We start from the raw sequence: 13,737 nt of genomic DNA on the forward strand, positions 1-13,737 counted from the left end.
TCTTAGACGGTCGCATGTTCAAGAGCGCGCAATTACATGTCCACATATTTTTTGCGTTTTTTCTTTTGTTATTTACACGAAACTAAAATTTAACCAATAAATCGGTACAACAGATAGGGTAAGTCGGGGGAAGATGGCCATATGGGGAAGATGGCCCACTCAAATAATTCCAATGTTTAACGATCGATGGCGTTGCTGGTGCTGTAATATAGATCCTAGTGGCATCAGTTTGCTGTGTAGCATGTGTATTACGCACCACGATTGTTCAATGTAAGTATAAAATAACTTTGATTGTTTCATTGGCTTGAATATTTTTCAACCACATACAAAACATTATATGATAGCATATGATACATGTTAGTTTCATGCTGCAGGTATTTTTTTTTGTGGAAGTAGAAACTTTAGAGATGATCCTAACCTATAGTTCCGGTTGGTGCTGTAGTTATGTCGCTGCAAATCTGCTATGGCCATCTCTCCCAGACACAAGGGATAGATGGCCATGTTTTCTCTGGGTGTGGTGGCCATGTAGTTAATTGCATTATTTTTGTTCTTCGTAGATGCCAAGAACGTATACCCCGAAGCACGTTCGATGCCGTGGCAATTGGAGCCAAAATGATTTGATACTTGCTATCGAAGCTGTGAACCAGAACAATTCCTCCGTCAGACAGGCTTCCATGACATTCGGCATACCGCGAAAAACCCTAGAGAGACGTTTAAAGAATAATAATCATCTGAAAGGCAGCATGGGTCCTGACTGTATGCTAGGGAAGGATAATGAAGCCCGATTTTCACAGCATCTGAAATTGATGCAAAGGCGGGGTTTTCCTCTTACAAGAGATGATCTACGTCGCATTGCTTACGAATATGCTGCTCAGATTGGCATTAAACATCGCTTCAATAATGAAACCAAGAAAGCGGGCTACGACTGGCTAAATGCGTTCTTGAGAAGAAACCCTGACATATCCGTAAGAAAGTCCGAAGGCGTTTCCATTGCCCGATCTCAAGCTATGAACCGCCAAGAAGTTGAAGCGTACTTTGAACTGCTCCGCACCACCCTCGAAGAGCATAACTTGTTTGATAAACCAGGCCACATTTATAACATGGATGAATCTGGTCTGCAGCTGAACAGCAGGCCCGGACATGTCCTGGCAGCAAAGGGTTCGAAAGCAGTTTCAACTGTTACTTCGACTGAGAGAGGAGAGACGATTACCGTCATAGGCTGCTGTAACGCTGAAGGGACAGTTTTACCACCAGCATGCATAATGAAAGGTAAAAACAAGAAACCAGAGTTTACTGACAATATGGCTCCTGGTTCTATCCTGTATATGTCTCAGAAGTCGGCCTATATCAACAGTACCATTTTCCTGGAGTGGTTAAGGGACCACTTCCTTCCTCGAAAACCAGCTGGGAAAGTGCTGCTAATTTTGGATGGCCACGGCTCACACTCCACATCAATCGAAATGCTGAATTTTTGTGACTCCAATGACATAATTCTATTATGTCTGCCGAGTCACACAACACATTATCTCCAGCCACTTGATAGAGCGGTGTTTAAATCCCTTAAAGGCAACTTTTACAACGCCTGCCGACTGTGGCTAAAAAATCATCCGGGTCGTCGCATCACGAGACAACAGTTTGGACAACTTCTGCAAGAAAGTTGGGGCAAATCAGCATCTAATGAAAATGCGGTTTCCGGTTTTAGAGCATGTGGGATTTTCCCATTTAACCCACAAGCGATTCCAGATTTTGCGTTTGCTATTGCAGACAACGGCGAACTGCCGGTTCCCGTTGATGATGCAGTACCCGAGAAGACTAAACAACCTAATTCAAAAAATTTGCGTGACCCGTTACCTGACAAACCCGAAAGAACAGAACTTAGGGAAGAAAAAGATGAGCCGCAACCTAGTACATCCAAAGAAATTCGTCACGTTCCAGAAGAGTCTCCAATGACAAAACTTCTCCACGGAATCTCTCCAGTACCGGTACTGGTACAGTCTGCCAAAAAGCGCGCAAAACAAGTTGCATCTCTTCTAACATCGCCAGAAAATCGTAAGGAATGTTTGCAGAAATCATTAAAGAAGAAACCAACCAAAGAGAAAATGATGGTGAAAACACCGAAGTCTCAAAAGAGAAAAACAATGCGTGACTCATCCAGTAGCGATGAAGCGGAGGTGGTGTTCGCTGAAAGTTCTGATAGTGCCGGTGAAGAGTTTAATGAAAACGAATGTGTAGGATGTGGTGAGTGTTATTTCTCCACGACTAAAACGGTCGACTGGATCCAATGCATTCGCTGTAACTTTTGGCTACACGAAACCTGCACCACTTTTGGCGACCACTGTCAAAATTGTGGTAAGATGAAATTGAAGGAAAAAAAATAGAGGGCAAAACTATTCCTTACCTACTGGTTTTTACTGTTTATTTTTTGAATTAATTAATGATGATTTCATGTTTCATTTTAGCACCAATAAATACTTACCTTACGTTGTCGTTTGTACCCTGGCCATATTTCCCCTAGTAGTATGGCCATCTTACCCGATAGGTTGGGGAGAGATGGCCAATTGCATTGTTTTCGTTTTTGATTTTTATTTTAATCATTTTTTTTAAATAAAGTCTTTTTACCTCAGGATGTAGATTGCCGATACTTTAGGAAGTATATCCATGCAAGAGCGGTTCTTTATTGCAGTTTCTAGTGAAATTTTCATGCACGATATAAAACTATGGCCATCTCCCCCCCACTTACCCTACACACTTTGTTTCTTCTACAACATAAAAAAACAGTTAGGTGCGTACTCTTGGACGGGTTTACCCTATTGTTAGCAATTTCTTCGATTAAAAAGGACTGGTTCGAAGTTTAATTCTTGAAATTAAAACGCGAACTCAGCTTAACCCATTAAGTCCCAACTTTTAAATTTTTTGAAAACTACCGATTTTTCTAGTTAAACATGTTTATTATATGATAAACAGAACACAAAAAGTTGAAAAACAAAAATTGGAACAGCATTTTCGAAAATATGATGCGTCCTATATAGGACGCTGGGATTTACTGTTATAAATATGTCCTTATGTAGGTAATATGTTCGAAACATAAATTCCCTAAATATTGAGACTAAATATAAAAAATACTGTCATATTCGATAGTTATGCCACTATACTCTTTTTTATCGTGAGATGCAAAAAAAGTCATTTTGAATGATACGGAACAAAACATTGTTTGCAAAGAGTCACCTGGCACTTTACACAAAATGTCAATGGCTTTGATTTACAATTGTCCCCTTGACATCTTCTTTGCTTGTCTCTTGTTCCCATAAAATGACTTTTACTGTCATAACGAACATCGTCAAAAATCTTTGATGCGGATGACATAATCGGACGACCTAAGGCTGGTTTTACTCCAAGTTTCAAGTAGGTTACTGCAATAGCTCTTCTAAATGTGAGTAGCGGCATGCTCGACTTGTTTATCATTTTGTAAATGATCCAAGAATTTACAACCGCCATGTCGATCATACGAGTAAATAGCGCCCAGTACCACTTCTTAGCTCTAATTTGAACAGCATACTTGCCCACATTCCAGTCATGCTGATCTACTCCACTCATGTGAATATTATATTGCTTCAAAACCCTTGGTTGCGGAATTTGCTTCTTTTCTTTGTTTTTTCTGTCCCATCGTGCTGCTTGATGCAATGGTTCAATTGTTTCATGATTTGTGGCGATAGTGACACATTTGTTGTCATTCCATTTCAAGAAAAGGATTTCCCCACTAGAATCAAATCTGTAGTCAAAAACACCACGAGACTCTTTTCCAAGACTCTTCGAATCCTTTATGGGGCACTTAGCTAACCTGTTTTCCCTCAAAGTTCCAGTTGCACGAAAACCTTTTTGTTGTAAATATAACAACAAGTCTCTGCTGGTGAAAAGGTTATCGAAATAGACACAATGACTTGATGCATCTTCTACGCAGTCAAGAAGATTCACAACGACTCTCGAACCTAAAGCTAAATCACCATTTCTTGCGACATTTGTTGAGGTTTCAGCACCACAGTATAAGTCAAACTGGAAGCAGTATCCATTAGAAGAACACAAAGCCCACAGTTTATATCCAAATCGTATTGGCTTTCCGCGTATAAATTGCTTCAATCCATGTTTACCGAAATATTTCACGATCATCTCATCGATAGATAACTCTTTGACAAAAATACCCCATTGCTGAAATTTTTCATTCATCTGGATGATAAGTGGCCTAACTTTAAAACCCTTATCAGATTTGTTAACGTTAGCTTGATCGTTATCGTTGAAATGTATATAACTTTTTATTTTTAGGTATTTGTTTCGCGACATACAATTCTTTACAATATTTACACCAAGGTCCTCTTGTTCACTCCAATAATGTCTTTCTGATGGCAGCTTGTGATACCCTGAGAACAACAATACTCCTAAAAATGCCTTTATGTCTTCTGATGACAATGTGAATTTAGTATCATTTTTTACTGCTGATGCATATCGAACAGTTTCTTTCGTTATGTAGTCTATAACATCATCAGTGAACATCGTTTCAAACAGTTCACACGGAGTTTTTTCAATTAGTTTAGTTTTCATGTTCTCAAATCGTACAGTAGCCCCTTTACCTTCGGTTGGAAGTTTTGTGTAGGATGGATGCACTTTACGCCATGTAGGAGAAACATCGGTAAGTATCCGTTTTCGTTTGTTCGATTTAGTGGACGTGCATTTAGGGTGACTGGCCGGTATTTCTGTATTATTACTATCGTTTACCTCAACTCGTTCTGATTGTGATGTCGTGTACTGAAGCTCAAGCTCACCTGGAACATCATTCACTTCAGCAATTCCCAGAATATCATCATCAGCTTCATCTTCGTCTGTGAGATAATCAGTTTCCGGTGGTAAAACAACGATGTCAGCAGATTCAACATCTTCCATAAAATTAGGATCATTTATTATATCTTCAATTTCCGCCAGTGTTAGAGCCCTCGTATTATAATAGTCCATATTGTTGCTGTTTACACCACGCAAGTATCATATAAAACACACAATAAACAACACCACTACAATTTTGATGTGTATGCAGTAAGGAAAGCAACGTAAATGGTAAGTTGACAATGAATCCAACAATACATTATATGCGCATGGTAACTAATGTGGGATTCGCTGGACGATACTTCTAAATACCAGCGTCCTAAAAATAGGACGGTCAAATTTTGAGGGTTATAAAGAAGTTATGTAATCAAAATAAGGGGTAAAATGGTAATAGTTACAATCACTATATATCAATGAATGTATCTATGTAGCTGAATGATAGAAATATTGCAATAGGAAACCAAAAACAAATATTATGTAAAGTAATGTATTCCAAAAGAAAATTGTGAATTTTCAAGAAATTATAAATCTCTAACTTGACCCTCTTCAAACTTCAAAAAATTAGAGAACACTTCTAGAACCCTGTTGAAATCGAAATTATCGACAGAAGTAGAAAATGGGGTCAATATTTTTCTTAAAAAAATTGTTTGTGTGTTGTCCTATAAATAGGACGCTGGATTATAATGGGTTAACACCATATATTAACAATTATTGATTAAGACGTGTTACAGATTGAACTTAATTCTAGTTTGACATAATGTGTACGATTAGTTCACGACGAAATAAAAAACGTAACTAACTACTTGCAACTTAGGCTGAGTTCAGACACGACGTTTTCCGCGCGGATGGGACCGCTCGGTTCCATCCGCGCGGAAATTCAATGTTGTTCACACACGCGCGGTTGAATACGCGGAAACAGACCAAGAGATCCCTCAGAAAGTTCAGTTTAAGCATGGATGTCGAAGAAGCAATATGCTTTTGGTTACTCTACAAAAGAATGAAAGAACGGAAAAGAAGAAAAAGAAAGTATTGGGTGCATCCAATATTGCGAGATAGGCTCACACATGGTCAATTTATAACATTATATCCCAAGTTAAGACAATATGAACCGAAGTTCTTCAACTATTTTAGACTGCGATGAGTCAGAAGTGGTTTGTGATAGTGGTGAGGGTTGTGCAGATTCAGTCACAGTAGAAGATCCCAGTGGAAAGCTGTAATGTTGATTATTCCAAAAATTTGTGTACGTGTTAGAGGGTGAATGCTGCGATTGCGATATGAGACGAATAGTATTGCCTGGTAATGTTTGTGCTTTTTGAAGTACCTGCAGTAATTCTATCTTAGTTGCCAGACGCTTTTGCTCAGGTACATTTTTTAGTTCTTTGTACAATGACAAACAAAAGAGTTTGTCTTCATCTTGGCTGACAGTTTCATGTTGAAATTTGTCTCGTGTTTGGATACTTCTTTCCAATAAATCGGTTAACCGTTCCTCGGAAGAATTCAAAGTTTTCTTCTTTTTCGAAACAGGACGAATATCCCTAGGTTCTACAAAATCTTCTTCTTCACCCTCATTTCTTTGCTCTTCATTTCTTGGTTCCTCAACGTTACTGGTGGTTTCCTTATTCTCAGCACACACTTGAAGAAATGAGAGCCGGGAAAAATAAATGTACGTTGTACCTTTCTGTGACCCCGAACCGGAGGGAATCGATGTATTTTTCTTGTACTCTTTCATGTATGCGTCGCGGATGTTTTTCCACTTTTTTTGCAATGTGGCTCCTGAAAAAAAAGGAATTAGATGATTAATTTACTGTTGCGCCCTCTAGCGCTAGACTGACAAACTTAATTTCTAACAATTTCTCATGGCCACTTTAACAAAATTTGTTTTTTTCTTGAAACCATGCGACTGACACTTTCTGAGATGCAGCAGAGAGCCATTCTTAGTGGGACGCCCTGTACAATATGTATTTGTTTTTTTTTTCAGGTATTTGGGGACGGGGTGTTCATTTGGAGAACTGCACTATAACTTTCGGCTTGGAAAATCTACAGTCACAGGGATAGTGCGTCAAGTATGTGAGGCATTATGGTCAATATTGTCAAATACTGTAATGCCGGAACCGACTGAAGAGATATGGAGAAGAATTGAAACTGAATTCAAGGAGAATGCAAATTTTCCCAACTGCATTGGCGCCATTGATGGGAAGCATATTCGAATCATAAAACCCCACCACTCAGGATCTCTTTATCATAACTACAAAAAAAATTTTTCTACGGTACTTTTAGCAATTTGTGACTCCAACTACTGCTTTGTTGCTGTTGACATAGGGGCTTATGGCAAAAGTAGCGACTCTGCTGTTTTCAAAAATTCAATTTTTTATAAAAGATTATTAGCAAAGTCATTAAATATACCAGCCTCAAAGCCCATATCTAACACCGACCATGTATCATTGCCACATGTCATAGTTGGGGATGAAGCCTTTGCTTTAATGGAGAACATAATGCGACCATATGGAGGCAGTTCTTTATCCTATGAAAAAAGGATTTTTAACTATCGATTATCAAGGGCTCGACGATACATCGAGTGCACTTTTGGAATATTCGCTAATAAGTGGCGCATCTTTCATCGACCGATTGATGTAAATATAGATTTTGCCGAGAATATTATAAAAGCATGTTGCGTGCTGCATAACTATGTGAGAATCAGGGACGGTTACAAGTATGAAGATACTCTCTATACCGCACCACTAACAACTTTGAATGGACTGCCCGCAGGTAGAGGAACCCCTTCATCTTTAAATATGCGAGATAAATTTGCAAGGTATTTTGTAAATGAAGGTCGTGTCGAATGGCAAGATAAAATGATATAATTTTTTTCAAGTTGCTTTAATTTGATTATTATCTATAGAACTCTGTAATACGTACCTAATTAGTTTGAAATACAAAACCACTTACCAAGTACAATTATTTTTTTTTCTAATGTGTCTTCCCCATGTGCAAATATTTCCACCAATTCCTGCCAGGCTCCATTTTTCTTAATTCTATTGGAGTAATCGGCACTTTTCATATCCCAAATTGCAGGCATTTTCTCCACTTCATCAATGAATAGTTCGGTATCGAAGCGCTCCATCATCATCAAAACGTTTGTTCCACACGGATTCCGCAGTCGAACTGAACACCCTCATTTGTTGTAATACAAACAGATCCGTGCGAATTCCGAGCGGTAACATGTATTTGGCGGTTGACCGACGGCTACCGAGCGGACTTGGATCCGCGCGGTTACGTATGAACAGATATATTGACTCCAAATAGACCCGAGCGGATGAAACAGCGCGGTTTCAATCCGCGCGGAAAACGTCGTGTCTGAACTAGCACTTAGAGAGAAATGTAATAGCGGTTTTCTTAATTCTAATAATTTCTAGAAATATGCGAAATGGAATAAACTTGAACAATTAATATTGTAACCATTGTAACTTAACCATTATTGTTAATCGGATGGTCCTTGAGTCTGTAAATTGTTTTGTAATCTCTTTAGTTGCCACTGTAGGATTGCGATTTCTTGTTGAGTGATTTGGAGAAAATTCGTTTAGGTACATTTTTTTGAATATTACCGAAATCAAAATCATTGAATTCTCTAACCAAGTTGTGTAAAATACACTGGCTTTTATAATGTCGTTAGCTTCTTTGTATGTGTTTCGATCTCTTTCGTTAATATTCTCCACTTAGCACAAACAATACCGAAAGCACACTCTACACATCTTCTAACCCTTTACAACCTGTAATTCAATGCCGTTTTTCCAGGAGTTAAATTATTTCGAGGGTAGTAGGGAAAGAATGGAGGGGCACGGCATCCACCTTGACCCTGTTCATGACCTCACCTAAATGAAGGGGGACGCAATTGCACTGTCTTTGGCCTCGTGTCTGACTGATTTATGACCTTTTAAAATGAACGGGGATGATTTGAAATACATACTTTTACTGTGTTATGTGCAGTAACTAGTGGAATGTTGTTAAGGTATCTACAAAAAAAACTTGCCTACGTTCGGTTTTGTAATATTCACCGGGTATAGACCTACAACGAATTAAAAACTTGCACTTCACACTACAAGAGAAACTGAGCGTACATCTGATTACCTCGAATGCGCTTACGCAGAACTACTATTCGTTTCCACAGAACAACTAAATTGGATGAATTATTTTCACCAAGCAGAGTTGCATTGCTTTTCACTTAAAATTAATTTTTTTTATTCAACGTTTTGGTCAATGTGTTCCTGTTTGATATTTGATCTAGTTGGTGGTGTTGGTTGATAAAATAAATATGAAAGTACTCCTTCAGAGGCTAGAAAACGCCTCCTCCTTTACTGTTCACCTAGTAGTCAGACAAAATATTTTATGTATTAGGATCTGAGATGCTTCATCGCCGAAAAGGACCTCTTAATTTTAGACAGAGATGATATTATGTATAACATTTTATGACGGATACTCCTTCATTATATTCACGTGATACAGAAGCTCCGCAACATTTTGTTACGGTAAATTTTGGATTAAATGAACTATTTGATAATGTGTCATTATTAAGAATGCATTAAAAAAAGGCCACGTACACACTACAGTAACAGTGACCAATTTGTTTTCCCTATTGATGTTGGGCCTATTGTTTGCAGAAAGCCTTATATCTCTGTAAAGAAGTATTTGTCTGTTCAATAGTACTAGCGTAGGGATTAATAGTACAATTTTATGATCCGCTACAGTCAAACACCTATGATTATTGTTAACGAAAACGGACTAAGTTTGTAGTTTTCCGTGACTATAGTTGAAAATTGAGCTTTATAAACTTTAAAAATATGATTATTTTTTAGATCTTTCACGAGCAGCGCAGTGTAAATCTGCAATACGGAATTGTCAAGTCATTGCTTTTTATTTAATGTCACGAAATCCTTTAGCTGCAGTCCATTTTTAAATGTACAACCAGTGTTATGTACGATAGAATGGACTGTACGTACGTAATAAATTGTAACGTAATTTATTGTAATGATATTAAATCTGTTTTGGCGCAAAACGACAATGAAATCAAGGAAAGAGGATAAAAAGATTTCTTTCGTTTTCGTCAACAATTAACTTCGTAATTTGAACTTGATAATTTGATGCTTTTAAATCTTCAATCTTTGATGGTTAATATCCGTCTCGTAGGACCAACCTACAGGTACAACAAACAACAGGGGGTTGAGATTAGATCCTTGTGGAACTCCTGAACATGCTTTATAAAAATGTACGGTAGTACCTGGTTTTGGCGTTTCTAGCCTACATTTGTTCATCTGCTTGCAATCCGACTCATGCCTGCTCAATTTCGTTTGAGAATTAAAGTAGTGGAGACACCTATCACAAATGTATAATTTTCTGTTGTTCCTCGTTAACTGCGAATGCACTAACTTAAACAAATTTTTGATCTAACAAAAGTGGAATTTCACAGCTTTATCTCTATGATCATCAACGTTGTCATTATTATTATTATTATCCTCAATTTCATAATCATCTTAGATCGTTAATAAATTTACATGCTGTTCTTTTTTATTTGATGATAAGTTTGACAAATGTAAGTGCCTTGCCACAATAACATGCAAATAAATTATTATTATTATTAAAAAAGGGGACGGTGATGTAATTAGAGATTTTCGGATAAGCCCATAAACGTTAAGGGATAAATGAGCATTTTGTTTTTCAAATTTAGGAAGTTGGCTTAGAGTCATAGGAAAATTAATGTCTTGAAAATTTAGGATTTTAGCATAATAAGGATATGAGGAAACACGATCGGAATGTTGGGACACAGAGAAAAGAGCTGAAGATAAGGCCCATCCGAAACAAGCCTCATCGTTATTTTTAACGTTGATGACCGCATGTTTCACTTTAACTTCATTAGGTAAATCGATGTACGATGAAGCTTTTACTAAAGTTGTACCATTAGCGTTCACAGTTAATGAAATAATTCGCGATAAAGCCCACCCACTCTGCTGTTCGTCGAAGTCAAGCAAACGATAGTCTACGTTTGATTCAAATACTTTTTTCAAATTTTCCTCCTCCAAATTACAATTTAAAATAGTAAAATTTCGCGTATTAAAACTAAATTCTCGAGCATTTAAATCTAAATTATCGCTATTTGAGGATGGTTTGACAAATTCTGCACAAAATTCACAATTTACTTTTAAATGTTGATTGTACTTGCTAAAAATATGTCTAATCTTATTTGAAAAGACCTTACTACTATCACTAAAAAATGTTCCTATTGTTTTATGACCCGAATTAATAATAATGCCGGTGCTCACCCTTGATTTAAAGGCTGTTACTAAATCCCTCCATTTCACTAATGGTCTTGCTTCGAGGGATGTGCCGGATATAGATGCATCCAATTGATTGATCATCAGCTTATAACGCTCCATCTTCGCGGCGGCTGCTGCAAGATGTTTCTTATCCGCTACCGATATCGTAGCTTCTAATGAAACTTTAATCGACTTTAGGTTGGCGTTGATCACGTCTATCATTTTTGGAATCTGACATGCTATACCATGATGGTAATTTTTATAAAAATGTTGGATCAAATTGACCGATGCGTCTATATTTTCGATAATTGAAGACGAAGACATTTTTTTAAACGATTGGTAAATTAGGTAGCTTTAGCTAATGAAATACCTAGATACTAGTTATGAACTGGATATTAGACGTATACCCAATTGTTTTTATATGAAGGTGCTCCCCTCCTCTGTACCTATCATATATATTTAAAAAAACAATTATGATAGCAAGCATATCGCATTTATTAATATTATTTTGAAAAAAACCAGTTCACACTATACCCATCTTAAATTTGTTTAATTGATTGACTACTTCATCATCCATTTCTCGCATCCTTTGCGGTAAAAATATTGATGTATTACCGACAACTTCACATACAATTCCTCGTCCAAAATGCGTGATAATCGATTTTATTTTTTCAATTTCGTATATTTTTACGCCCTCAATGTCTTGCAATTTAAGGACACTCCTTTCAACAATATTTCCGATCGCGTTAATTCGTTTAGATCCATTATTTATTTATTGGAATAGTTACACCAACTATATAAGTTTGAAAGAGTTTCTTCTTCTACTCAAACAATTTAGATACTAACTATATTAATATGAAAACGCTTCGTATACATTAACGCGACATCCTGCGGAAATCTTTATATAGGAAACAGTGAAACTATACAAACGGGGAACATTAACAGAAAAAAACAATACGCGGCAACCTACAGAAATCTTAATCAGCAGAAAACAGTGAACTTATATAGGCAACGACAATATTAATCAACAGGAACAAAACGTTAGAACAAAAAAGTTAAAAAGAAATCGGGTTGTTAAGCTAATTATAGGAAACAATGCCAGCATGAAATCAGACGATGTAGCGAGTGGCGGGGAAAGCCTTGTGACCATAGTGAATCCTCATATAAATATGTTGATGCTTCTTCTCAATTTCAATATTATTTAGTGCACCCATTTCAACACGTAAGTGTTAAATTGGTTTGCAATACAAGTATAAGAAAACCGATATCTTTTTAGAAGATACCTTTCTCCACCAGTCAATTGTCTTTAATTGTACGCTTAAATACACTTGTAAACAAACAATAACATTTTGAATATTATTTATTACACCCATTTCAACTACAACTATCAAGGTAAGTTTGGTATCGAAACAAATCAATTTTTGTAGGATCTACATTTACATGTCTATAAAATCTAGAAGGAAAACTTCCCAATTCTAGTTGAGGATAAATACGTAGACTTTGTTTATCCAGTTCAATTCGATGAACTAATCGATTGATTCTAAATTTATAATCTACTTCATTTTCAAGCTCATTCATTTCAATCGATCGAAATTCTTCCCGCTCATCCTCACCACTAGACGAAGGCGTTGAAGAAGTATATGATAACGATGGAGATGCCGGTGTATAAGGTGTTATCCAAGGATACGTATATTCCAACACTTGCGCAGCCTCCTCATACTGTTTACGAGTGAACGTTCGATTCAGAACAGAGGTGTTATTAATACCTACGATCAAAGTAGAAGGATATGATTTTTTAAAGTTTTGAGTTAATGTTGTCTTGTAGATTCCCCTGTTAGATAACGCTTCAAAAATTTCATGTACAGATCATTTTTAGTGTTCTTGATTGCCATAACTTTTTTAAAAACTTGAAAACACTTTCAGGTAAGTGGATGTACCCGAATACATTTTGATGTTGAAATGACCGGTATTTAAATTTGTTTAATGTTACAATTGCGCTAATTGTCTTCAAAGTTCTAGGCTGGTGATAATACACCAATTTGGAAACGCCTTCTGTAGTATTCACAAACTGGAATTGCACTAGACCAGCAGGCAGCGAAATTTCTTCTTCTTGAGAAATGCAGAAAGTTTGACGATGACCATCAATAACTGGTAAACTGGCAAACACAATATCAACAAAAGCTCAATCGATATCTTCCATTCTGATTTTTAAAACGGTCCAACTCTGATGAATGCAGTGTTAATCGACGTGCTGGTCACCGAAAAAGGGCTCCATATAGAGCGCACGTCCCGTTTTTCTTGAAAATGTAAATTATGTGCGCAGGGGCACAGCACATTGTATCCCTATTAATTTAAAAGAAATAATATTTATCAATAAACCTACCCCCAGCACAAAATCACACACTTGTTTGTACACCCATTGACACTTATTCATATCAGATTCTTGTTGTTGCTGTTGGGCCATAATCGCACGCTTTTTAAATACTGTGGCGTAATATTAAAAACATTTATATTTATACAGAATTTGCGCATCCGTAAAGATAGACACATTTTCCTTTTAGTC

At 36.9% G+C, this 13,737-nt stretch overlaps 1 protein-coding gene across 1 annotated transcript; it reads right to left on the reverse strand.

Annotated features, from left to right (window-relative positions):
• Positions 1-5,962: 5,962 nt before the first annotated feature.
• On the reverse strand, positions 5,963-7,990 carry LOC116160916. Its single transcript, XM_031474061.1, has 2 exons — positions 7,816-7,990; positions 5,963-6,642 (listed from the first exon to the last, which is right to left on the reverse strand). Exons 1-2 carry the CDS (start codon positions 7,988-7,990, stop codon positions 5,963-5,965), a joined length of 855 nt encoding a protein of 284 aa, XP_031329921.1.
• Between the last annotated feature and the right edge of the window lie 5,747 nt (positions 7,991-13,737).

The sequence above is a fragment of the Photinus pyralis genome, unplaced genomic scaffold (assembly GCF_008802855.1).
Source record: "Photinus pyralis isolate 1611_PpyrPB1 unplaced genomic scaffold, Ppyr1.3 Ppyr1.4_LG1, whole genome shotgun sequence".
Classification (NCBI taxonomy): domain Eukaryota; kingdom Metazoa; phylum Arthropoda; class Insecta; order Coleoptera; family Lampyridae; genus Photinus; species Photinus pyralis.

Excerpts from the sequence above, each read along its gene's own strand:
- LOC116160916 (XM_031474061.1), bottom strand. The coding sequence starts at position 7,990 with ATGGAGCGCTTCGATACCGAACTATTCATTGATGAAGTGGAGAAAATG. Across the intron at positions 6,643-7,815 it reads AAAAAAAATAATTGTACTTG|GAGCCACATTGCAAAAAAAG; the intron begins GTAAGTGGTTTT and ends CTTTTTTTTCAG.